At 60.8% G+C, this 24,142-nt stretch overlaps 2 protein-coding genes across 8 annotated transcripts; one reads left to right on the forward strand and one right to left on the reverse strand.

The window, feature by feature from the left end:
• The first annotated feature begins 610 nt into the window (after positions 1-610).
• XNDC1N (XRCC1 N-terminal domain containing 1, N-terminal like) lies at positions 611-4,929 on the forward strand. The gene is made up of 10 exons (XM_056329153.1): positions 611-715; positions 803-906; positions 1,245-1,383; positions 1,472-1,627; positions 1,979-2,142; positions 2,346-2,422; positions 2,581-2,764; positions 3,269-3,353; positions 3,567-3,691; positions 4,354-4,929. The coding sequence occupies exons 1-10, from the start codon at positions 709-711 to the stop codon at positions 4,636-4,638; spliced, it is 1,326 nt and encodes a 441-aa protein (XP_056185128.1). The 5' UTR covers positions 611-708; the 3' UTR covers positions 4,639-4,929.
• A 172-nt stretch (positions 4,930-5,101) lies between these two features.
• On the reverse strand, positions 5,102-23,512 carry NUMA1 (nuclear mitotic apparatus protein 1). Of its 7 annotated transcripts, none has more exons than XM_056329130.1 (25): positions 23,346-23,502; positions 20,895-20,967; positions 20,226-20,314; positions 19,129-19,208; positions 18,348-18,430; positions 18,187-18,267; positions 17,780-17,864; positions 16,973-17,087; positions 16,414-16,571; positions 15,609-15,726; positions 14,038-14,155; positions 13,535-13,675; positions 13,200-13,322; positions 11,078-12,706; positions 9,450-9,518; positions 9,206-9,316; positions 8,906-9,124; positions 8,658-8,815; positions 8,255-8,525; positions 6,891-7,140; positions 6,651-6,781; positions 6,365-6,541; positions 5,963-6,067; positions 5,784-5,867; positions 5,102-5,690 (listed from the first exon to the last, which is right to left on the reverse strand). In XM_056329130.1, the coding sequence occupies exons 2-25, from the start codon at positions 20,934-20,936 to the stop codon at positions 5,253-5,255; spliced, it is 4,875 nt and encodes a 1,624-aa protein (XP_056185105.1). In that variant the 5' UTR covers positions 20,937-20,967; positions 23,346-23,502; the 3' UTR covers positions 5,102-5,252. The 7 variants fall into 7 exon arrangements, with proteins under 7 accessions (XP_056185105.1, XP_056185102.1, XP_056185106.1 ...); XM_056329131.1 differs by having other exon boundaries at positions 5,103-5,279; positions 5,526-5,690; positions 8,658-9,124; positions 23,346-23,499; XM_056329127.1 differs by having other exon boundaries at positions 8,658-9,124.
• Between the last annotated feature and the right edge of the window lie 630 nt (positions 23,513-24,142).

Below are 24,142 nucleotides of genomic sequence, written 5' to 3' on the forward strand. Positions count from 1 at the left end.
GGGGGTCACTAGGGTGGTGCGATGGGCTAGGGGGGCTGTGGGGCCGGGCTGTGAGGGGGCTGGGGGTGCAGTTGGGGGGTGGGCTGTGGGGCGGAGGGGGCTGTGGGGCACTGGGAGGTTGAATGGGCTGGGGGGGGGCTGAATGGGTAGGGGGGCTGCAGGGCACTGCGGGGGTGTAATGGGATGGGGGGTCATGGGGCAGAGCTGTGAGGGGGTCATGGGGTGGAACGGGGGGTGAATGGGGTGGGGGCTGGGGAGTTAATGGGGCTGGGGGGCATGGGGCAGAACTGGGGGCTACTGGGGTGGCAAAATGGATCTGGGGGGGTTGTGTGTGTGTCTGGGGACACCGGGGGGTGGGACTGGAGGGTCTGAGGGGAGTTGTGGGGAAGGACTAGGGGCACTGGGGTGACAGAATGGGGCTACAGCTTGTGGGCTGTGCGTGGGTGGCACCAGGGGGGTGGAATGGAGCCGGGGGGGTGGGTGGGGTTGTGGGGTGAGTTAAGAGCAGAGGGGTGGCTGAATGGGGCTGGGGGGTTGTGAGTCAGTTGGGGAGGGGTTAATGCTGTGGCAAAACAATGCCGCAAGGTCAGGGGGCAGAGCTGGGAGGCACTGGGGCTGGGGGGTGAGGTTGGAGTCAACGGGGACTAATGAAGAGGCTGCCCCAGAGCCCCCCACTTTGCACCATCTGAAAGTGGGGTGAGCTGTGCTATGGCAGGTGGGGGGCAGAGGCTTGGCTGGAGCCCCAGCTCCTCATTGCCAGGAGATGCTCAGTCCTGCCACAGACGTGCCCTCTCCTCACCAGGTGCTGGAGGGATCCAAAAGGAAGCTCGGTCCCGACAGAGAGTTGTCTCCAGGGGATCTCAGATGGCTCCAGTCAAAATCAGCTATGTTGTGTCCTTCTCGCAGGTCTCTGGGGTGTTTCCTCAAGGTGGGGGGCTCGATGGGAGGTTTGCAAAGCCCAGGTTTCCCTCTGAGTTGTTGAGGTCTCTGAAGAGGGAGGGGGGGTCTCGGTATGGGGTGTGACAGGGTGCAGCGCCACAGCTCTCCTTGTTAAGTACCAGCTGAAGCTTGCTAATTAGTGCTGAAGGGCAGGAATTGCGTGCAGTTCTTCCTCTCAAAAAGTGGAGTGCAATTTCTGTGCATTGCCAGAGAGTCCCCCGCACCCAGAACGAGGTGGAGGGGAAGGGGAAGGCAGGCAGGGAGGGAGCTGGTGTGTGACATGGCATCTCTGCCGTCACGTGCAGGACCCCAAGTACCCGGTGGAGAACTTGCTGCTTGAGGACAGCCTTCGTCCCTGGCTCAGCTGCCCCCAAGACCGCAGCAGGCAGCTGAGATTGGAGCTGCAGCTGGAGAGAGCCAGTCCCATCGGCTATGTGGATGTTGGTACCTTCCCTGCCGCCAGCTCGGGCAGGGCTGTACCCAGGATGGGCTCGGCAGCCCTGAACCTCACATCCTTCCTGCTTTAATACAGGCAACTGTGGCTGCGCCTTCCTCCAGATCGAGGTGGGACATTCCTCATGGCCACTAAACCAACCCTATCTCACCCTGGTGCCCAGTGTTGCGCTGATGACACCAGCTGACTCAAAGCTGGACCAGAACCGCTGCAGGGTCCGGATGCTTAAGGAAGGTAAGTATTGCCCGATATGAAGGAAAGAGGCCCGGAGCAGAGAGGCTGGGGGGCTGCCGATGGGCTGCAGCTAGCTGGGGGTGGTGGAAAGGGAAGGAGAGACTAAGGAATGACACGTAGGGATGGAGATCAGGGGTTGTGGCCATCCTGTTCACTGTGCAGCCTCAGGAGGGTTGTACCAGCTCTGATCCCATGCCCTGGCCTCTTCCCATACCCATAATCCCCCAGTTGTCACCGTGTCCTGGTTCTGCAGGGGGAACAATGACACAAGGTGACAAGCCGAGGTGGGAGCGGTGCTGGGACAGTGGTATCCAGTATGCCCCCTCCACCCTAATTGCTGCCCCTCTGCAGCAGACTTCCTGATGCTGGCAGTGGGGCAGAAGTGGGACCGCCTGCGGCTCACCTGCAGCCAGCCCTTCAGCAAGCACAGCCAGTTTGGACTGTCCTTCATCCGTGTGCGCACGCTGCTGGACCCTGAGGACATCCAGCCACCCCCTCCTTCACAGCAAAGCCTAGTAGGTGCCCCTTGTGTGCTCCTCATGCGGGAACCCACTGGGAGGTAGCAGTGATGGGGCTTCCACTGCTTCTTCCACTTCTGCTGCTCGTGCTTCATGGAGAGGGCAAGAGGTTGCTCTCCTGGCTGGACCAGGGGCTGCACCCGGGGTGAGGGTCACAGAGTGCCTGTCTCGATTCCCTAGGGCATTCCCTTGTCCTGCAGGAGGATCCCGAGCCCGCGGACAGCCCCTGGCGCTCCAGCCCTGCCTTTTGCTGGACTTTCTTTCCAAATCCATGCTCGTATGTAGCCCGCTCTGGTCCATCTCCATCCTTGCCCTGTGCAACCAGGCCTGGAGCCACCTTGAGGTGTTGCCTCCAAGCCCCCAGGTGCTTGGAGCTCTGGCTCCTGCCAGCCTGCCTGCTCTCACCTCCCCACGGGGCTGACTGTCTGCCTCCAGGAGCTCAAGGGAGGAGGAGCAGCTGAAGAGCCGCCTGCAGCAGCTAGAGCCAGCTGCCTGTAGCCCAGCCTGCCTCAGCCAACCAGCCCAGATGGTGCTGTCAGCAGTGCGGAGCCAGGCGCTGAGGCACAGAGCCAGCACAGGAGCCCGGGGGGTGACCCGGAGCTGCCAGCTGAGGACCCAGGTAAGCCAGAGCTGCCCATGGCTGGTGTAGGGCATATTGCAGTGCAGAGAGCCTTTGCATAGTTGGTACGCACCCCCCAAAATCGTCCAAATGGATCTTGTCCTGCTGAGGGCTCTGCCCGTGGCTGGAGTGATCCCACCTGGGGCAGGCTAGGGTGAATCCACAGCTGCCAGGGTGCTCCCCATGCCTGGAGGGATCCCATTTCTTCTGCCCCACTGGCTGCAGGCTGTGTCCTGGCAAGAGTGGCCTTCCTCTGTGCAAGTCACCCTCCTTACTGGCATGAGAGGAGTTCAATGGTAAATCCCACAGCCCACCGAGAAACCTCCTGCGTTCCATTTAGTGTCCGCAGCAAGGCAGCTGGAAGGGGTGATTGTTATTTTGTGTCACAGGGGTGGTTTTGTACCCCTGAATACTAGTGGTTCAGTTCTCACCCGGCCCCTTCCACCGCAAGATCTGGCACTGTCGGGCAGAGGGAACGATTACTTCTTGTCTGCTGTTCCCCAGGCTCTGCACGAGATGTCCCTGCAGCCCCCACGAGAGCCCACAGGCAGCCAGGCAGCAGGCAGAGACCTCCCAGCCCGGTGGGCAGGTAATCCATCCCTCAAGTCACCGTGTATCCCCTGCCCTCACCCCGGTGATTTGTCTGCTCTGAATCCCTCCTTGCCTGCTCCTGCCGGGCAGCTGGTGCACTGCTCCCTTCTTGCCAGATCTGGTCCCTGGCTGGGGTAGTCTTTCACTGCTTTGGGCAGGGCACAGCGGAGCAAGCCCTAAGCTCACGCCTGCTCTTGCAATGCCCCTGTAGGTCTCTGCCAGCTGCCTCAGGGCAGTCCACATCAGAAGGAAGAGCCAGAGCCCACAGCCAATGTGAGAGACAGGCCAAGAGGGGTGACAGCAGTCATGACACGGGCATTTGCCCCATATGCTCAGGTGGGTCCTCTGGCCTGAAACAGCCTCCCTGTAAACACGGAGTCTGCACGGCTGACTTGAGCAGGGAGCGGGACATGCTTCTGGGCCAGAGCACACTGTGTTTGTCTGTTCATCTGTCCAGCTGGTGCCTGAGTCCCCTCAGGCAGGCTGGGAGTTGAAGCGATGGTGGGAGAGACTTGTGGGGGGTGAGCCCAGAGCTCCATCCCCAGGAGCTGGGGCAGGTCCTGGCCCCGCCATCCCAGGCAGCAGCAGGATGGTGCTTGGGTGAGCTGTCCTGTGCTGTGGGAGCCACGGAGGCCAAGCTGAGCTGCATGAGAGCGGCTGTGGAGCTGCCACAGCATTGAGGTGGGTTCCAAGTGGAGGCGGCTGGGTTTGAAGAGAGGTGAGGGGACACCTGTGGCTGCTGCTGGCTCTGCTGTCCCCACATGTGCATTGAACCCCAGCTTTTCAGGGAGAAGCAGTGACAGCTGCACAGCCAGGACATGTCACTGCCACACATGCAGGGCACCCTGGCACCAGCCCTGTGACAGGCAGAAGAGGGATGATACAGCATATCAGGCATGCCAGGCTGCCACAGGAACCTTGAGGGAGAGCATGAGGCCCCTGTGCTCACCCCAGCACTGCAGAGCCTGGGACAATGGCATCACCTCCCCTTTCTGCAGGTCACTTCAGCCTGGATCTCCTTGCACACACCTCCTGCTGTGGAGAGGAAGATCCTAATCCAGCCTGGCCTTCATCCTTGCAGGCAGAGGCATCCTGCAATGCCTGGGTGTGCTGCCCTATCTGTGAGCTGCCCTTTGATGTGGTGGAGGTGGAATGACATGCCAGCACTTGTGAGGAACAGGCAGGGACACCAGGCACCCTGGCCTCATCCTACCACCTGGGGTAGGGCTGTGAGCACAGTGCAGAGTGGGGACAAGCCCCATGTCATGGCACTCGGGGACTGAAGCAGTGCTGCTGCAGTGGCTGGAGACACTGACCAGAACCCTGCCTGCCCCATCCGGGCAAGCTGCTGCTTGCGCAGGCAGAGCCACAGGGCTGGACTGAGTTACACCATGGCAAGGCACAGGATTTGGGGAGGGAACAAGCCTGCCATGCTGGCAGAGAGGCAGCAGCCCTTGTGAATTTGTGGCAAGGCTTCTAGCCCCACAGCCAGACTTGGAGGAAGTGTGGGGGCTGCATGGGTGGCAAAACACTGTAATGACAGGAGCTGGTGCTAGAGAGTAAGTTAAAGGAGGGGAATCATGGTTTTCCACTCTTCAGGATGCACCCAGGTTCCCTGTTGCTGGCCTGGCTGCCCCTACAGGCACCTGGTGTAGGAGCCAGCAGCCACACATGGGCCATGGGCACAGTAGAAGGAATGACCCAGGACATGGAGAGCAGGAAAAAAAAGAAATACAATTTATTTTACAAATAGAAAACTTGCAGTGTCTAGCCCCATCCCCCCTGGGGATGTATCCACAGTGCTGGGTGGGCAGAGGGAAGTGGGGGGTGCAGACTGGGTCCAGGGCAGAGCGAGCACGGGGGAGATAGGAGATACTTCCCCCCCAGGCAGGGCACCTCAGGACTTCTTTTCTTGGTGACTGGCCTGGAAGGGACAAAGCAGAGAGGAGACATTAGTGACTGTGAACCATGGCCACTGCCCTGGAGGTGGCTGTGCCCACACTTGGACCCTGCTGCCTCCGTGGCACTGCAGGGACTGGTTCCCCCCCCCCTTGCCTCCATGAGACCAGGGCAGGGATTTGGGGCACTGGGGTGAGCATGTGCTTCTCCTTACAACGCCCCCCACTGCAGAAGGCTGGGGAGCTTGCTGCAGGGGGTTGGCTGTGCCTACCTTGTCCTTGGGGGCCTTGGCAGCAGCAATGCGGGGTGAGCGGCGGGTGCTGCTGCCAGATCTCTTGGATGAGGTTTGCTGCCAAGCCGCCCGGCGCAGCAGGCTGGTCCCCAGCCTCTTTGGCGTGTTGAGGATGCTAAACCCCAGCGACTGGTGCTTTCGCGCCTGTGGAAGAAGGTGCAGAACACAACAGGATGGTCATGACTTTCCCCCCCACTTTCCTTGCCAGAGCAGGCTGCTCCAGGCCCGGCTACTCACCTGCCCGCTGGGGCCTGGCTGCCCGCTGGGGCCTGGCAAGCTGCACGGCTTGCTGAAGTCCTGGGGTGGCTGATGCTTCTCAGCCTGTAGAAGAAGGTGCAGAACAGGATGGTCATGACTTTTTTTTTTCCCCCCCACTTTCCTTGCCAGAGCAGGCTGCTCCAGGCCCTGCTGCTCACCTGCCCGCTGGGGCCTGGCTGCTTGCTCGGGCCCTCAGAGCTGCACGGCTCACTGCATTCCCTGCGGGGCTGGGGCAGCAGGAAGCAGCTGCTCCACTTCTTTGACTAGAATAAAGATGGGGGGAAACACAAGCTGGAACCATCATCTGGTGAACAGGAGCCCTGGTCACCCTTCCTGGGAGCTGTGGGGAGGGGAAAGCAGAAGGCTCAGACGTGCCAGCTCTGCCCTGGGGGAGGCACCAGCTCAAAAGGTCCCACTGCTGGCGTGGCCCAGCAACCCCCCTAACATCTGGAGAACATCTGTGGCTGTCCACCAGCCTTCATGGCCCCTCATCCCCAGCCCAGCTCCCAGGGAAGTTGTGTACCAGCCAGGACACTTGTGACAGGCTTAGCTCAGCTCACCTGGGGGGTGTCAGTCTCCTGGTAGGACTCATCCAGGAGGTGCTTCCTTTGCTGCCAGCTGCCAGCCAGGGTGCTGTGCCAAGTGGCCCTCTGAGGGGGCTGCATGCTGAATCGTCGCAGTGTCTCCTCTGGGTCACCAGTCTTCACCTGCTCATCGGTGATGGTCCCGCTGGAGGTCTGCGGAGGAAATGCAGAGGTGTCATCACCAATGCTCTCCATGCCCTTTCCTGTGGGCAGTTTGGGCCCAATGTGGCAAAGGAGCAGCCCACTTGCTGCCCCACCTTACCCTCTCCAGGGGGTAGCAGCTCTTCAGGTGGGGCGGGCAGGCCTGGTTACGCTGCTGCAGCTCTGCAATGCGCTGCCAGTCCAGCTGCTCTGGCTCATCCTGGCATGTGCCCAGGTAGATGTTGCTCTGGTCTAAACCCAAAAGCAGAGAAGGCTGAGGTGGGGATCCCAGGCAAAAAGTGGCCACCCCAAGCCAAGCCTGCCCAGCCCACAGCCCAGCCCGCCCCCTGCCCACACGCACCAAGGCTGGAGCTGTCCCTGCTCTGCAACTGCCTGGCAGAGCTGCGAGTGACCAGCCGGTAGCCGGGGAGGCCCAACAGTGCTGGATTGCTGGGGGGCTCCTGTGGGGAGGAGGTTTCCTGCTTGATGAGGGCCTCCCGGGAGGGGATGCTGGTGAGAGACCCTGTGGAGGTGCCAGGAGCAGCATTTGGGGGCTGAGCTGCTGAGGTGGTACAGGAGATGTCAGCACTGTCCAGTTGCTCAGTCTTGGCCTGTTTCCAGGAGGGGGAAATCCAGACATCACAGAAGGGTTTGGGCTGGAAGGGACCTTCAAGACCAGCCAGTCCCACCCCCCGCCAGGGGCAGGGCCCCCTCCCCCCAGCCCAGGCTGCTCCCAGCCCCGTCCAGCCTGGCCTTGAGCCCTGGAGGGATGGGGCACCCACAGCTGCTCTGGGCAGCCTGGGCCAGCGCCTCGCCGCCCTCACGGGGAAGGGTTTCTTCCTCATGTCCAACCTAAATCTCCCCTCTCTCAGCTTCAAGCCATTCCCCCCTGTCCCACCACTCCCTGCCCTTGCCCAAAGCCCCTCCCCAGCTTTCCTGTCGGCCCCTCCAGGCACTGGGAGCTGCTCTAAGGTCTCCCCGCAGCCTTCTCCTCCCCAGGCTGCACAGCCCCAGCTCTCCCAGCCTGTCCCCACAGCAGAGGGGCTCCAGCCCTCTGACCAGCTCCGTGGCCTCCGACAGGCCCACTCCGACAGGTCCGTGCCCCTCTGATGCTGAGGACCCCCGAGCTGGACACAGCGCTGTGGGGGGGTCTCAGCAGAGGGGCAGAGCCCCCTCCCTCGCCCTGCTGGCCACACAGGGTGAGGGACATGCAGGGACATGCTGAGTCTCTCATCCCCCAGCACCCCCAAGCCCTTGGCAGGGCTGCTCTCCATCCTTTCATCCCCCAGCCTGCACTGACATGAGGGCTTGCCCCCCCACCCCAACACCCAGGCACCAAAGCCCATAGCCCATCCCAGAGCCGCCCTTGCCCGGGGCTGGAGCACCCCTGGGGTGCTGTGCCCTGCAGCTGCTTGGCTGCTGCCCCACGGGGTGAGAGGCAGAGGGGAGGAAGCGGATAAAAGGCTGCACCTCCTGGGACCCCCTGTCCTCTCGCACTGCCCACTCAGCTGCCACGCCACGGGTTCTGAAGGGCTGAGCGGTCCTCGGCACAAGGGCACGTAGGGGGCACAAAGAGCCCCACAGCAGCTCAGGCTTCCTCGGGGTGGCCAGGCGATGGCTGCAGCCCCAGCCAACTGCAAGAGCATTGGAAGTAAGCTCCCCCAAGCCACCCCCTGTCTTTCCCTCCAGTCCCCAGTGAGCCCTGGGCTGCAGGGCACAGCAAACCATATCTCTTTCTGCAGGGGATCCCTGTCCTGCCCCACACCCAGGGGACCCACCACTCACTGTCAAGGTCGGTGGGGTCTTGTCCCCGGAGTGAAGCGAGAGGTCACCCAGGGAGTGGGCACTGGTCCCCAGGTGGAGTTGCCTGTGGCTGTGGCGAGGAGCGAAGTGGAGGCTCTCCAGGGATTCTGCCTTGCGGGGCAGCTGCTTGGATGCCAGTGACTCTTCATTGCCTGGTGGCACCGAGGCCTCCAGCTGTGGGCAGCCAGCCTTCCTGCAGATGGGGCATGACAGCAGCACGGACAGGCTTACCAAGCCCTCGGGGAACAGCAAGAACTGGGGACACTGGGGGTTTTAGCAACGCTGGCAGCAGGACGACCTCTGCTGAGCTGCAGTGTGCTGGTACCTGGTGGCATTAAGTGGCTGTGCTTCACCAACGCCGAGGTCAAGGCTGTCAGTGCTGAGATCAGCAGGGTTCTGGCAGAAAGTCTCCTGGCCCTTCAGCGTGTCTGCTGCCCCCTGGAACTTGCCAAGCTCCTGTAGCTGCTGATTGGCAAGCTCCACCTGGATGGGAAGGAAGGGATGGATCCTCAGAGAGCCAGCAACAAAGGGGAGGAGGAGGAAGGGTGTGGAGTCCTGCTGTGCTGTGCCCACCTGAGCCTCCAGACTGCAGACCTGGCTGGTGAGGTTCTGGCAGCTCAGTTCTGACTCCCTGACCTGCAGGATGCTCTGCTCCAGCTCCTTGGCCAACCTCTCTGACTCCATCCGCAGCTCCGCATTCTCTTTCTGCAGTTGCTCCATGGCCTTCAGCTTCTCTGCCAGATCCTGGTTCTGCTGCTTCTCTGCATCATAGCACATTTTTGCTTTCTCCATCTAGGATGTCAAGGAGAGAAAACCCATCAAGCTTCCTCATGGGGCACGGGGGCAGCAGGGCCATGCCAGCCCCTGCCATACCTGCTCTTTGTAGTGCTTGGCTGCCTGTTCCTTCTGGGTGAGCTGTGCCTGAAGCTCTGCCACCTTCTCCTGCTGGCGGGTGGCCCCTGCCTGCAGTTCCCCTTCCAGCACCTGTGGGCAGGGAAGAAATTGCCTTAGAGGCACCCCACACCCCTGCCTCCCCCAGCTGAAGCCCCTGGAGAGCCACCAACAGCTCGAGGGCTGGCCAAGAGCTCAGCCCTGCAGGGTTTTGGCCCCTGTTTACCTTAACTCTCTGCTCCTGGGTTTGGACAGCCTTCTCGTGCTGGGTCAGCTTTTCATTCAGCTCCTCCACCTGAAAGTATGGGTCGGTCAGACCAGCTCCAGGCACAAGACTCCCATCTACAATCTTCCAGTGGAGGAGCATGTCCCTCCCCTCCAGCTCCGGGAGCAGGACACCGGAGGTTTCCTGCCCCGGGGGGCTGTTCAGCCGTACCTTCACGGAGCAAGCTCCCAGTACTTCAGGTACCACACTTGAGGCAGGCAAACACAGCTGCTCCATGTTAGTCTTTGCAGGGAGGAGGCTTGCACTACCTAAGTGTAAGGAGCAGCTGTGCACTGGAAGCAAAGCTGAGACCCCTTTAGGCCGAAGGGCGAGGGAAGCCAGCACAGTTATGCAATAACCAGTTGCCAGAGCAGGCATCTCCACTGCCAGCTGTTTGTTACCAGGGTAAAAGCAGGAGGCTCATCCCAATGTGGGCATCCTCTGTGCCAAGCCTCAAGCCATACAACTTGAGGGGAGCCTGTGCCCACTCAAGGGGAGGCATCCTAGCCCCAAGGGGATGCTTCTGTGGCTCATAAGTGGGGAGTGGCTGCTGGCAGCTTGTCCTTACAGACACGTGGGATGTGACACCATGGAAGAGCCAGGAAACCCTGCCAGGCCCCCAGACACAGCAGGAGCCCCAGGAACAGGCAGGCAGCTCATAAATCCTTCAGCAGTGGGTGTGCTCACTGCCTGGATGCCTGCAAGCTGCAGTCCCATGGGTCAGCTGTCGGTCTCAGCAAGGGGAGACGGCTGCCAGACCCTGGCTGCTGAGAGCTCCTGCCCAGCCAGGCTCTCCCTGCTCTGGGGGATGCTCAGGGAGCCCCCAACCCACCCCAGTCACAGCCACGAGGCCTCTGCAGGGTCCCTGGGCAGAGAAATGGGACTTTTCCAGCATTGTTTCCCCAAGTGCTAACCCATGCTCTGTCTGAGACCAATGCTGCTGTAAAGCGACCCACCTCTGGCCACATCTGGACCACCCGGTCTGGGAACACAGCCCCCTCCTCCCAGCAGCAGCCATTCCTGCCAACTGGGTGAGAAGCTGAAATTCAGTTCAAGAGAGTGGGAAAAACCAGAAGGAACAGGGTGCCCCAGCTCCCCCCAAATCCCTTTCTATCTGTGGACAAGGTACCACAGGACAAATGATCCTTTGTCAAGGAGCCCTGGATACTTTTGGCAGCCGGTCAGTGCTGGTGCACTGCCTGCCACATGCCCCATGGCCACACCAGGAGCATGAGAATGAGAAGCCATGCCAAGCCACGGGCACCCTTGTGAGTGGGCAGGAATGGCTTGAAGCTGAGAGAGGGGAGATTTAGGTAAGATATAAGGAAGAAACCCTTCCCCGTGAGGGCGGCGAGGCGCTGGCCCAGGCTGCCCAGAGCAGCTGTGGGTGCCCCATCCCTGGCAGGGCTCAAGGCCAGGCTGGACGGGGCTGGGAGCAGCCTGGGCTGGGGGGAGGGGGCCTGGGTGGTTGTGAGGTTCCTTCCAACCCAAACCCTTCTGTAATTCAGGTGTGCACAGAAGACCAAACATACCCATTTTCCTGGGGAGCTCCCCCAACCCACAGCCCACCCAATTGCAGGAGCCCCTACCTGAGCAGTCATCCTCCTCTTCTCCTCCAGAGCCACTGCCTTGCTGGTCTCATACTCATTAGTCCTTATCTCCAACTTGCGCAATACCTCCTCAGCCTCCTGCTGACTGCTGGCTGCCAGCTCCTGCAGCCGCTTCATATTCTGCGTATGCTGCTCCATGAACCGGCCCAGCTCCGCTTCAAGCCACTGCTGCCCACGGCTCCAGGTCTCCTCAGCCTGCTGCAGCCCTGCCAGCCGTGCCGCCTGCTCTGCTGCCTCTACCTGCAGCTGCCGGTTGGCCCAGTCCTGCTCTGCTAATCGCTCCCGCAGGGATGGCACTTCAGTCGCCTCCAGCCTGGCCTTTGCCAGCTCTGCTTGTAGAGCAGCCAGGGTTTTCGCCCTCTGCTCCAGCTCCTGGCAGTGCTGGCTCTCCAGGGAGGCACGCTCCACCTGGGCACTGTTAAACTCCCGCTGCAGGGCAGCAAGTTGCTGCTCCTTCTGGAGGCACTGGTCCTGGCAGACCTTCACCTCCTGACGCAGCTTGTCCTCCCGCTCTCTCTGGAAACGTTGGTCTCTCTTCAGAGCCTTGATAGTCAACCGCTGCTTCTCCAGCTCCTCTTTCCAGCTCTCCTCTGACCAGCCTTTCTCCTGCACTGCAGAAGAGAGGGATGCCAGCTCCTTCTCAGCAGCTGTGACAGCTGTTTTGCTCTGGGTCAGCTCCCTGCCCTTTTGTAGTTCCTTCTGCAGCTCCAATGCCTTCTCCTTCTGCTGGGCTGCTTCCCTCAAAGCCTCTGCCATTTCCGCCTTGGCTTCCACTTGCTCAAGGGTGGCCATAGCCTCCTGCTGCGCCAGCTCCTCCACTTGCAAACTAAGCACATGGCTCTCCTTCAGCTTCCCCTGGTAAAGGTCTTGGCTCAAGCCAGCTTCCTGCTCCCTGTCATGAGTCTTCTCCTCCAAGCTTTTGAGGGACATCTCTTTTGAGCAGGTAGCCTTGATGTTGTCCCCCTCCACATCCCTGCTCTGGGTGGCCTCTGAGAATCCCTGCAGTTTGTCCCCTTTGGGCACCCGCTCCTTGGCCATCTCCAAAGAAAGCTCTCCTTTCAGCTTGCTGACAGTCTTCTGCAGGTCCCTCAGCTCTTCATCCTGTGAGATGTTTTTCTGGCGGAGCTCATCCAGCTCCCCATCCTTCTCCTTCATCAGCTCCCAGCATCGGGCCAGCTCCTCCTGGTGCACCCTCTGCTCATTGAGCGAGTTTTGCAGCTGTTCCTCCAGCTCTGCCTTACAGGCTCGCTCAGCAGCACAGTCCACCTTGGCCCGTTCCACCTCCTGATGCAAGCATTCAGCTTCCTCCTCCCGGCGTGCCATCTCCCGCAGTGACTCCTCCAGCCTGGTACTCAGCAGGGTCAACTCCCTAGACAGTTTCTTTACCTCCACTTCCTGCTCCTGCTGCCTGCTGGGCTCGCTGGCCTCCCATGCCTGCAGGTCCTGCACCAGCCTCTCCCTGGCCTGGTGGCTCTCAGAGAGGGAGCTCTGAAGGCTGGCAACAAGGCCACTCAGCTGCTGCTTCTCCTCCTCCAGCCGCAGGATGGTGGCCTGGAGCTCAGCCCCTTTAGTGACAAGGCTGGATACCTCCTGCTTCAGCTCTTCCAGCTGGCAGAGCAAAGAGGAGGGAGGGGAAAAAACAACACACAGGTGTTACTTGAGCTGCATCCTACACTCTCACTGGAGAATCATGCACTGCATCCCAATGGGAGCTGCCTGGCACCTGCCTGCCCTCCCAGCACCCCCAGTGCACCCCAACACACCCCACCTTCCCCTTAGCCTTGGGCCACTCTGCTCTCTCAAACCAGAAGTCTTTTCCCACCATGCAGAGCCACCCCCTCCACAACAGATCAATGCTATGGGAGGCTGGGGGTGCCAGCAGCTACCCAGGAGCAGTATTTCTAAATTCAGCACAAAAGGGGCTCCCGCAGTGTGCTCAGCCCCACAACCCCCATCCAATAGCAGAGAGCAGCTGGCTCTGCCCTGCATGGCTTTGCCATGCATTCCTCCAGCACCTGCCACTCCCTCCAGATAGTTTTGCATCCAAGCACTGCCTGCCCTCACTGTGGGAGCCAGAGGCTCTCTCAAGACCCAGCTGTACCTTCAGTATGTCACCCATGACCTCTCCCTTCTCCTGGGTGCTGCAGTCCTCCAGCTTGGCCAGCTGGTCCTCCAGCACAGAAATCTTCCCCTGGAGAATCTCGATCTTCTCTTCTAAGTATTTCTGGTGACAGAGACATGGGATAGAGCACAGTGCAACACAAGGGAACCAAGCAAGGAGAGGCACAGTCACCCAGCTTTAAATTGACACCAGGTCTTGGCAAGCTCAGGGTTTCTCTCCTCACTGGGAGGGCAGCAGCCTGTCACATGGCAGGGAACCCTTCCCAGGAGTAGCAAGAGCAGGAGGCACTCACCACCCAGGCAGAACCCCCTCACCTTCTCCTGCAGGGAAGCACACAGCTCATCCTCCAGCTGTCCCTGCTTTTCCCGCGACTGTGCCAGGGTCACGTTGTGCTCCTCCGAGAGCTCATTCAGGGCTTCCTGCACCCGGACCATGCGGCTGGCAATCTCCCGCAGCTACAAAGAGAAAAAACCCTTATCCCAGAGGAGGGTCAGAGAGCACCCACACTGCCCAGCTGCCCTCTTCTAAGCACTAAGCACTGCAGCATCCACAGGCATTCCAGGTCCTGGGTGCTCATGCCCTGTACCAGCACTGCATGCCAGCAGCTCTGCCTAGCCCCTATTTTTCCCCCACCATGGTTCCCCTTCAGATCAGGATCTGGAGCCCAGAGCAGACTCAGTCACTTGGTCAAGGTCACGAGGCCAGTGGCAGAGCTATAAGCAACCCAGCAGCCATCACTGCCATCAAATCCTTCCTCCTGCATCCCATCACAAATGACTAGGCTATGGGGACAGGGAGAGGACACAGCATCCTGCACCTTGAAGGAAAGGTCCCCGTTCTCCTCAGAGAGCTGGTCGATTTTCCGCTCCATCTGGCCTTTTTCAGTCTTCAAGTCCTGGCACTGCTTGAGGGTGTTGTGCAGGCGCACCGTGAGGCTGTGGGAGAGGAGCCAAAGTTAAAACAAGGGGTGTGAGCCCAAGGCAGGTGAGGACACCACTGGGAACCAATGCTGCTGAACATTACTGAAGTACAAAGGTATCTCTATGCCATGGTGCAAAACTACCATAAATTCAGCTCTAGACTGGGTCACAATATGTCATCGAGTGGAGCAGAGATAAGCAATGTCTGTGCTTTGGAGGAGCCTGACTGCTCTGAACCGAGGGCAGAAGCCGCTGCAGGACTCCAGTCACCTCTCTGCAAAGTGAAATAAGTGAGGAAAGGACAAAAAAAAGGCATGGCACCTACTAGCAGAGGCTAGGCATCCTTCCCAAGTAAACACATTGCTGCACAGGGACAGGGCAAAGACCAGGATGCAGTGTGACAGGCAACAGAATTCAAGCATGTGACACCACCCAGTTCAGATCCAAACAAACTGGATCAAATTGGAGGGCCAGCAGCTGGGGAAGTGGCTCTAGTATCAGCCTTAGAGCCCTCAGTGACAGGCAAGTCCCATGCTAGCAGCACACTTTTCCCATAACAAGCATGCCTGTTCCCATGCAGGGTTTAGGGTAGGGAGTGGGGTGTTAGAACACGCTGTGTGGTTTGGGACTTGCCCCCTGCAATAAAAACAGGCTACAGGCTGCAACTGTCCCGACCACAAAGCACAGTGTGTTTGCTGGCCCAAACACACCCCAGGCTGCACTGCTGGCAGTGTAGCCAGCAGGGCGAGGGAGGGGGCTCTGCCCCTCTGCTGAGACCCCCCCACAGCGCTGTGTCCAGCTCGGGGGTCCTCAGCATCAGAGGGACACGGACCTGTCGGAGTGGGCCTGTCGGAGGCCACGGAGCTGGTCAGAGGGCTGGAGCCCCTCTGCTGTGGGGACAGGCTGGGAGAGCTGGGGCTGTGCAGCCTGGGGAGGAGAAGGCTGCGGGGAGACCTTAGAGCAGCTCCCAGTGCCTGGAGGGGCCGACAGGAAAGCTGGGGAGGGGCTTTGGGCAAGGGCAGGGAGTGGTGGGACAGGGGGGAATGGCTTGAAGCTGAGAGAGGGGAGATTTAGGTTGGACATGAGGAAGAAACCCTTCCCCGTGAGGGCGGCGAGGCGCTGGCCCAGGCTGCCCAGAGCAGCTGTGGGTGCCCCATCCCTGGCAGGGCTCAAGGCCAGGCTGGACGGGGCTGGGAGCAGCCTGGGCTGGGGGGAGGAGGCCCTGCCCCTGGCAGGGGGTGGGACTGGCTGGTCTTGAAGGTCCCTTCCAACCCGAACCATTCCATGATTCTGCAGCTGCCAAAGCCATCTCCTCTCCAGGGTGCAGCTGCAGAGGCGGCAGAGAACAAGAGGAAGGTTTGCCCTCACCCATTTACTGCACTGCTGGGGAAAGAGACAAACACAGACCCTGGGGACATGGGAGTGACAAGGACCTGCCTAGCAGGAGGGAGCAGACGTCCTGGATTACCTCTCATTCCTCTCCCTCAGCTCCTCCATTTCCTTTGGCTCCAGCTGGTCTGCAGCTTGCCTCTTGTTGAGCAGAACTAAGTGATCAATCCGCTGCTGCATCACGGTGATCTGAGCCTCTGCGGAAGGTGGCAAGAAAGGACCAGTTACCATCTTTTTATGACACCTGAACCCCGCCAACAGCACAGCGGGGGATGCGTTTCCTTCTTCCAAGCTGGTGAGGAGCCGCTGCTTAGAAAACCTTTGGAGCAGGAGAGGGAAGAGCCAGGCTGCCAGCACTGGTGCTCAGCATGGGTGTTGCTTCAGTCATGGCTCTTGTTGCCCAGGATATATAAGGGAACAGGAGAGGGAAGAAGGATCCTGGAGGCTCCATGTGTGTCTGGGGAAAACCCCAGGGTGGAGACAGCTTTAGATGCTGATGGCAAGACTCCTACACCTGCCAGCCTGCTCCAAATCATTTGGCAGGGGGACCAACAGCCATCTCAGAGTTGCAACAACAGCATCAGAGCTGTCTTGGCTCCCATCAGCAAGGCTTTCAGCATCATGCTTGGCTCCAGATTAACGGGGAAGGGTCCCCTTGGTCCACCATGGGGCCAGGCACAGCAAACCCCAAGCTGCCCTGTCTGCTTTGGAAAGCAGAAAAGCCCCAAAGCCACAAGCTGTGCTCACTTGGGGTCTGGCAGGATGGACCATGCACAAGCACAGCTGTGGTGGGGTCAAAGCCATAATACAGTCAGAGAAACCAGGCGAGGTCTCAGCCCCAGAAACCCCTCCCCACACCCCAGCATGGCCCACTAGCAACTGACCCTTCTCCATAATGAGCTTGAGATTCTCTGCCAGCTCCACCTCCAGCTCATCCCGGTTCTGTCTCTCAAAAGCCAGTTGCTTCTTCAGGCGTTGCAGCTGGAACTGAGGGGTCTGCATGACTCCCCCCACGGGCAAGAACGGTGTGCTGGGCAGCGGTCTGCCGAGAGGCACACCATGTAACTTACCCAGGGCTGACCACAGGGCAATGTCTCTCCCCGGCCAGTCAAACCCGCTCTGGTTCCCCCATCTCAGAGGGGGTCACAGTGATAACTTCGAACCCACCCCAAGACAGGGGAGGACCACAAGCTGCTCTGGGAAGTCTCTGGGCCCATTAGGCTGAAATGAGCTGGGCTAAAAGGAGCCAATTACAGCCCAACCTCAACCTCACACCATAAATCCCCATGTCAAGCCTGAGCAGTTTGGAAGAGGACAACACCATGGCAGAAAAGGGTCTGTCAAGTCAGTGTGCAGCCCAGCTGCATCTCCAGGTCCCAGAAGGTGTCATTGGTTCCTCCCTCCCCTTGCTCCCCCTCTGCCAGCCAAAAGCTGAGGACGTACGAATCTGAGGAGGACACAATATTCTTCAGCTCCAGAAAACGCAGTTCTTGCTTGTGTGGGAAGGAGAACAGCAGGGAGTGCTCCTCGGAGCTGCTGCTGGATGCAGACAACGGTGCTGCAAAGCACAAGCGAAAAGCAGGCTGTGATCTTCACATTAATACCAGAAGGGAGGGTTTAGCAGCTGAAATCCCAGGTGCGCAGGAACAAATTCCAGGCCAGGGAGCCATAAACCTGCCTTACAACCCTGCCCCGGCACTCCACTCCCACCACAAAGCTGCACACATCCCACCTGCCTCACTCCTCCAGCAAAAGCAGCTTGTGCCACAAAGGCTGGGATGCTGCCAAGAGCCTGGCAGGCATAAGGCAGCCCTGCTCTTACAGAAGAGCTTACAGGGGACAGCACTCAGTCCTGGGCTGAGGGGATCTGGATGGTGTTGCTGCTTTTATGACTTGGCAGCTACAGCAGCACAAACAGGGAAAAAACCACAATGTTTTTATGCTCTAGAAAAGTGTCATCCATGCCGGTTTGGTGCTTTTGGCACAGGAGCCGTACAGGAAGATACAAGCAGCACTCAGCACTCAGTGTGCCGCAGCACTGCCCTCTGCAAGGTTATGGACTGTCTGTCCCACTCAGAGTTGGCACTTGGACATCACCACAGCAAACACATTAACCTCCCATCTTATCAGGCTGTTGCACTGGTGCCAGCCAGGAGAAAAACATGCCCAGTGCCTGTTATGCCTGCACAAGGCTTGGCCTGTTACTCCAGGCTGGTGCCACAGGACAGGCAGCCAGGACCTGGTGCTCACCTTTCCTCTGCAGAAACATCTCCAGGCTTTCATCCAGGCTTTCCTCACTATCCAGCACAAATTTGAGGATTGATGCCAGCTCAACCTGTGTCAGAGGAGCCACAGGGTCAGCAGCTGTGCTGCAGCAGCTGCGGTTCACGGGCAGAGTGGGGCCAGCCAGGCAGCAACCACAGCAGGCTTGGGGCAACAGGCAGCTCCCTGCCTGCCCGTGCCTGCACTGGCAAGTGCCCACACTCGCAGTTAGAGCATTTGATTGCCCAGATGCCCTGGCCAGCACTGCAGCACCCATCCCACACCATCTTTCAAGGGAACCCAGAACAGGAGGGCAGGTCTCAGAGGGCCCCCCAAAAGGCATCTCTGCTTCCCCCCACACCCCTGGTCCACAGCAGGAATCCAGAAGGGATTACCTGGGTCTCATAGTCAAACTCTTTCCAGTCCTCAGGGCTCTTGCAGCTCATGGAGGTGTAATACAGGAGCAGCACAGTCACCTGAAACGAGGCAGGTAAGCATCACCAACCCCAAGTCAGTCATCAGTGCCAGCTAGGAATAAAGCATGCCCTGCAGTTACCTTGGCCAACGCCAGCTCCTCTCCCTCCAGGAGTTTCTGTGACAAGACCAGGTTCTCTGCAGCCAGTTTGTGCTTGCAGTACTCTGCAATGTGAAGCGGGATTCCCATTCACACAGGAGCCCCTACCACTAAGCATGCTGCCTGCCAGCCCGTGGCACATGTCCACCCCCTGAAGTGATGTGTTTGGGTTGGGGGACACCAGGATGCATCCCCAGGTAGAAGGGGTGCAGGGTGGGCTGGGCTCCAGAGCCAAGCCCCCAGTGCTCAGCCTCTGCCATTAAGTCTGATGGGCTTTTTTCCCCCCTCCCTGGCAACTTCCCCCTCAGTCCCAGCCTCCCCACCTCACCCTCGGCATCTCTTTGTGCTTTTGGCTCCTCCTCCACCAGCAGAGTCACATCTATGGAGGGTGGGATACAATGTCTCCCCTTCCAGGAAAGGGCAAGCAAAAGTGCAAGACTACCCTCCTAGGATTCCTGCTCAGTTTTATGTTTTCCCATGGAATGTGAGCAGCTTGAAGCCAGGCACCGGGCTAGGAATACCACCCCAAAGCAGCATCACCAGAGTAGCCACCAGCACCCTGTCCTTTGCATCAAGCCTGCGCTCTAGCAAGGCTTTCCATTGGGAAGCTTTCCTCACACACGCTGCCACAGGGCCAGGGCAGCCCTGCCTGCACATCACGAAGCTGCCAATGCAGCAGAGAGTCACTTTGGGAAGGGGGAAGCCTGCAGACACAAGACCAGACCGAGCAGGGGCAGCCACTTCCCCCAGGGACAGCTCTTACTCTCCAGGAAGCCACAGATGAAGGAGATCCTCTCTGGCAGTGGCTGCTCCAGCACAGACTCCCCCTCCTTGCTCCTGTGGCTAGAAGAGTGTACAGGTTGCATTAATGCTTTGCCGAGGAATTAAACAAATGGTGCTCCTTTCCCCCACTCCCCCAGCAGAGCTTGCTGAGCAAGAGGCATGATGCTGGCCTGCCCTATGCCCCCATGCCAGGGTGGGTGGTGAAGCAAAAGCCAACCACACCATGCCCAGGAGCAGGCACAGACGCTCCTGGCAGCCCTGGCAAACATGGCTGTGTTTGGTGAACAGCCTGAGACAGGCAGCCAGCCCCCCGGCGCATGTGTCCAAGCACTGCTGGCCTCCACCGCTTCCTCCTCTGCCTGCCAGCCTCAGCATCGAGCTGGCAGCATCCCCACCAGGCAGGGAGGTACCACAGGGGACAGGAGGTCATGCGTGGAGCCAGTTGTTTTACTTGCTATCGCAAAGTGTCACCTTTCGTGGGAAACAGCATTTTGGAGACACGCAAACCCCTCTCCCTTCCAGGTCACTGCTCTGGACCCCACACTGGATGGGGCTTGCAGGTTTCAATTGCCCTGGCTCACAGGCAACAAACACAGCTCCTGACGGAGGCATTTCTCCCACCACAGGTCCCAGGACAGAGCAAGCAGGCTCTGTCATGCCTGTATCATACTCGGAAGCAGTACATTATCTACACAGGGAGGCTGCCAAGCAGGGCAGCCCAAAAGGCTTATCATCCCATGCATGGTGGGTTTATGCATGAAGGAGCCACAGTGTGAAGGCACAAGCCCTGTGTTTCATTGCAGCGGGCTTCAGAACACACCCGACAAAGTGCTGCTTATGCAGGTGCTGTGCTTTGCTGGAACTTCACAGAGGAGCTGGAGATCCAGCATCAGGTCTGCCAGAGGAGGAAGATCCCAGGACTCCCACTCCCACCCTGCCAGACAGGGACCACACTTGCAGCCAGAGGCTCTTGGAGGCCAAGGCCATGGCTCTGGGATGCAGCCCCAAGCATGCTCACTGCCACCTTTCAGACAAGCCAGGCAGCTTGAAGAGTGCTCCCCAGCTCCCCATACTCACATTTTGTTGATGATTCTGATGAAGACACTGCAGTCCTGGAGCTGTGACAGATCATCAAGGGGATGAGTACAAGCTTTTGTGCTGTTCACCTAGAAACAGGTGAAGACAGTCAGAAGACAACACCACACCACACTATGCCACCTCACACTCCTGGCAGGAGACAAGATTGGTCTGCATGTGACAGCAAAGCCAGCCCTCCCAACCATCCCTGCCTGGCCTAGGCAAAAGCTGAACACAATCCCCACAGCCAGACAGGCTGGCACAGGTCTCATATCACGCTGCAATGTTTTGCTCCGGCAAAGCACTGATTTGCAAGGCAGACCCAACAGCCCCTTCATGGTCCAGCTGCTGCTTACATCCCAAGCCTGCTGCCTGCTCCAGCTCAGCTCCAACTCCCAGGCAGTTTCCACAGCCAGACCAAGCTGTTCTGGCATCGCTAGTTACTCAACAAGAACAGTGAGCAAGGCTTCTCCTGCAGACACCCACCTTGCCAGGAACAGCAAGGACTCAGCTGCCCCAAGACCTGCCCCAGCCACAATCCCTCCCTTGACCAGCCCAGACATTGTGCCCCCAAGGAGCTGCCAGTGCCGGCGGCAGCTGGCACACACCCAGGCACCATGTCCCATGTCCCTATGGGGCAAGCTATGGTGGAGGAGAGGGAGGCTTTACCCAAGCAAGGAGAGCCGCAGCTCTCGCTTCGTGAAGAGGCATCTTCGCACAGCTGCCAGGTCACTGCCCAGACCTAGGGATGTCAACAAAGGGGGGAGGGGGATGGTGTGAGGCAATTGAGGCCAAACATAGTAATTACATTAATACATGGCTTGCACACAGCACCGGGCACTCCCTCTGTGCCTGGCTGGCTGTGGGTTGTACGGAGGCAAGCAGCCGGCACCCTCCTGCTTTTCAGCAGTCACCGAGCAGGAAGCAGCACTGCCAAGCAGCAGCCAGGTCCTTGTCCCACAGCCCCCCGGGATTTACCCCTGGAGGTCGGGATCCCAATGAGCAAGGCTCAAGGAAAACCATTGCTCAGGCTCCTCATCACCAGCACCTCCTGCCATGGCTCCTTCCCCCCCCCTCCCCCACCCAAACTTTGCTGAAGTTTAAGAGACATTTAAAAGCACTGTAGGGATGCTGTACCAAGAGCCACAGTGGTCTTGTGGAATGGGCAAGAGCAGGGAAAGAAATAAAATAAAATCCCCCAGTGCTGTGCAGAGAGGCAGCCTGCCCCAGCAGGACGAGGCAGCCACGAATTGTGGTGTGGCCCCTGGGGAGCAGAGGGGGACCAGAGATCAGTGGCAAACAAGCACCCAAACTAGGCAAGATAACCAGCTCCAGCCAGGAGCGCAGTGGGAGCCACAGAGAGCACGGCCTGCCAGGCCTCGGCAGGCAGAGGGATCTCCCGCAGACCTCAGAGCAGAAGGAAGTTTAGAAAAAGAAAGAAAGAGGAGGGAACCCAGGCTGCTGGGGGCCTGGAGCTGGCCCTGCCCACCCAGGAAGGGGCTGAGCTCCCACCGCGGTACTGCCCAAAGCTGCTCAGCTGTCCTCCCAGCTGCATGGCCACTGGCCCCCAAAATGCCAGCAGGGTGGGAACCAGGGCTCCCTCATTCCCCACCACCCGGCTGCTGGGACCCCTCAGGGGGCAGGCTGGCTGCCCACTCTGCCCCCGGCCAGGACACAGCCACAGGGGCTGGAAGGAGCCTGCAAAGGCCACCAGGCCCAAAACAAGCCCGGTGAGGCAGCAGCCAAGCCATCTGAGCACTGCCAGCTCCCCTTCCCACTGACACCAGTGCTAAGGAGAACCACCTGCCAGGGGTGGGGGGAGCCCCCAGGCACTGCTGCACTGAATGGGGGTGGGGATGAGCCCCCCCCCTGTTCCCAGGATGGGGGATCGCTGCCAGGCACTCTCTGGCAACCTCCACCTCCATGCTGGGCATCCCCAGTGTCACCGAGGTAGTCCTCCCGGCAAGGGAGCTGGTGGGAACAGACCTGAACAGTGGCAGAGGCCAAGCAGGGCCCCCACCAAAAATCACCCAGATGGGGAGGGTGCTCCTCAGCTCCTTGCCCTGTGCTGCACCCTGACGGGCCAGGAGCCTGCCTGGGATCCACAGCTTTCCCTGGGAACACCCAGCACATGACAGCCACAACGGCTCTGGGGGACACGGAGCTCCCACTGCCTCTGTCAGCTCGGCTGGGGAGCGCAGGATCCTCGGCAGGACAGGTCCTCCCTGCAATCTGGCTGAAAACCAGTTCCTCTCCCCCACAGCCGTGGCACACGGCCTCTCGGCACGCAGCGCCCCTTCGGCCCCACAGCCAGGGGGGCAGCACGCCCGGGCCGGGGCCTCTCCCCCAAAGCCCTCCCGAACCGCCCTGGCGAAACGCGCGCCCTGAACGCCAGCTCCCGCCAGAGACGGCCGCATCCTGCCGAGCGCCCCCGGCAGCGCCGCGCTGGGCGCTACCCGCGCCGGTCTGCGGGAGCGCCGGTGCCCGGCGAGAGGCTGGGATGAGCGAGGCTGCCCGCTCCTGCCCTCGCCACAGCCCGGCCCGTCGCTGCCGACACCAGCCGCCCCGAGCGCTCGGCCAGCGCCGCCGGCGCTGCCCGGATCCAGGCCGCAGCAGAGGGGCAGCGGCGGGGAGCCCGCTGCACCCGCACCGAGCGCGGCAGCTGCTGCGGGCGCTTCCCAGCCCCGGCCCTGCGGAACGAGCCGCGGCGGCCCTGGCGGCATCGTCCTTCGCCGCCCCCCGCCAGCGCCCGCTCGGTCCCGAACACGGCGCTGCGCAGCCCCGCGGCTCCCGCCGGAGGGACGCGGCCGCCAGCCAGCCCGGGCGGGGGGGTCGCGCTGCGGGAAGCGCCCAGCGGCTCACCCAGGCAGGGCGGGCGACCCGCTGCTGCCACCCCGGCAGGGCCGGGCCCGCGCCCGGGGGGCACAGCCCGAGCGCCCGGACGGTGGCGAACCCCGCTCGGTCGCCCGCGCCCCGATGCGAGTCGGGGAGTCACAGCGCAGGGGTCACGGCGCACCGGGGCGGGAGCCGCACGCTGCGGCTCCGCACCGGGAGACGGTGAGCCTCTGCCCCGCCGCAAGCAAACGAGGGAGCGGGATAAAGTCTTCGTCGGCGCCTTACCGGGGGCGTGCCGGGTTGAATCCGCCATGAGCGCTGGCAGCCGGCGGCCACGCACAGACGTTGTTGTGCTTCTCCTCGGCGGGGCTGGCAGGCGGCGGCTGCCCTCCCTGGCCCTGTGCCACCCACGTCACGGCGCCACGGCCGCGCTCCTTAAAGGCGCACAGCGCGGAACGCCGCCCGGCAGCCGCGGGGAAAGGGCCGCGGCGGCTTCAGCTGACGGAAGGCTGGCGGGGCTGGCCCTGCCCTTGGCCCCAGCGCAGCGGCAGCACCGGCCGCTCGGCAGGGAAGGGTGCTGGGGGCCCCGCTGCCAACGTTCCCCCCCCCCCGGCTCCTGCTAACCTGGCTGCAGCCACAGCACGGCTGACTCCCAAGAAACTCCCCCCCCGCCTCCAAGCGGCTGCGGATTCACCCCCGGAGCAGCGCCGCAACCCGCCGCCGGCGGATGCCACAGTCAGCAGCCGGCCCGGGGCGCTGCGGGACCCCTGCCTTCGGTCCAGAGCGGCAGCTGCCACAGCCCTGCCTGCACCCAGGGACCCAGCTGCCGCTCAGCGCCGGCAGGGAGCGGCCGAGGGAGGGACACCTGGCCCTCGCCGGGGGCCCTCGGGAGCCACCCCTGGGGCGTCTGGGAAGGCCGAGGCTGGTTGAGGCCACAGGATGGCGCTGCCCCAAGCACGGCAGCGAGGGGCCCGTACCCTGCAGGTAGCGGAGAAAGTTCTAAACCGGCTCCAGGGGCAGCAGGAGCAGCCCCGGGGGGGCACGGCCATCACACACCGCTGGATAAAGCGGAGTGTGTGTGC

The sequence above is a fragment of the Falco biarmicus genome, chromosome 2, assembly GCF_023638135.1.
Source record: "Falco biarmicus isolate bFalBia1 chromosome 2, bFalBia1.pri, whole genome shotgun sequence".
In the NCBI taxonomy this organism is placed as follows: Eukaryota; Metazoa; Chordata; class Aves; order Falconiformes; family Falconidae; genus Falco; species Falco biarmicus.

What these genes read in the sequence shown, in the direction of transcription:
- XNDC1N (XM_056329153.1), top strand. An exon ending in ATGTTGTGTCCTTCTCGCAG is followed by an intron (nt 907 to 1,244) that starts GTCTCTGGGGTG and finishes CGTCACGTGCAG; the next exon opens with GACCCCAAGTACCCGGTGGA. An exon ending in CATCGGCTATGTGGATGTTG is followed by an intron (nt 1,384 to 1,471) that starts GTACCTTCCCTG and finishes GCTTTAATACAG; the next exon opens with GCAACTGTGGCTGCGCCTTC.
- NUMA1 (XM_056329127.1), bottom strand. Translation starts at nt 20,936, where the DNA reads ATGCCTCTTCACGAAGCGAGAGCTGCGGCTCTCCTTGCTTGG. An exon ending in CTGCGGCTCTCCTTGCTTGG is followed by an intron (nt 20,315 to 20,894) that starts GTAAAGCCTCCC and finishes ACCTGTTTCTAG; the next exon opens with GTGAACAGCACAAAAGCTTG. An exon ending in AGCCAGGCCCCAGCGGGCAG is followed by an intron (nt 5,868 to 5,962) that starts GTGAGCAGCAGG and finishes CTTCTTCTACAG; the next exon opens with GCTGAGAAGCATCAGCCACC.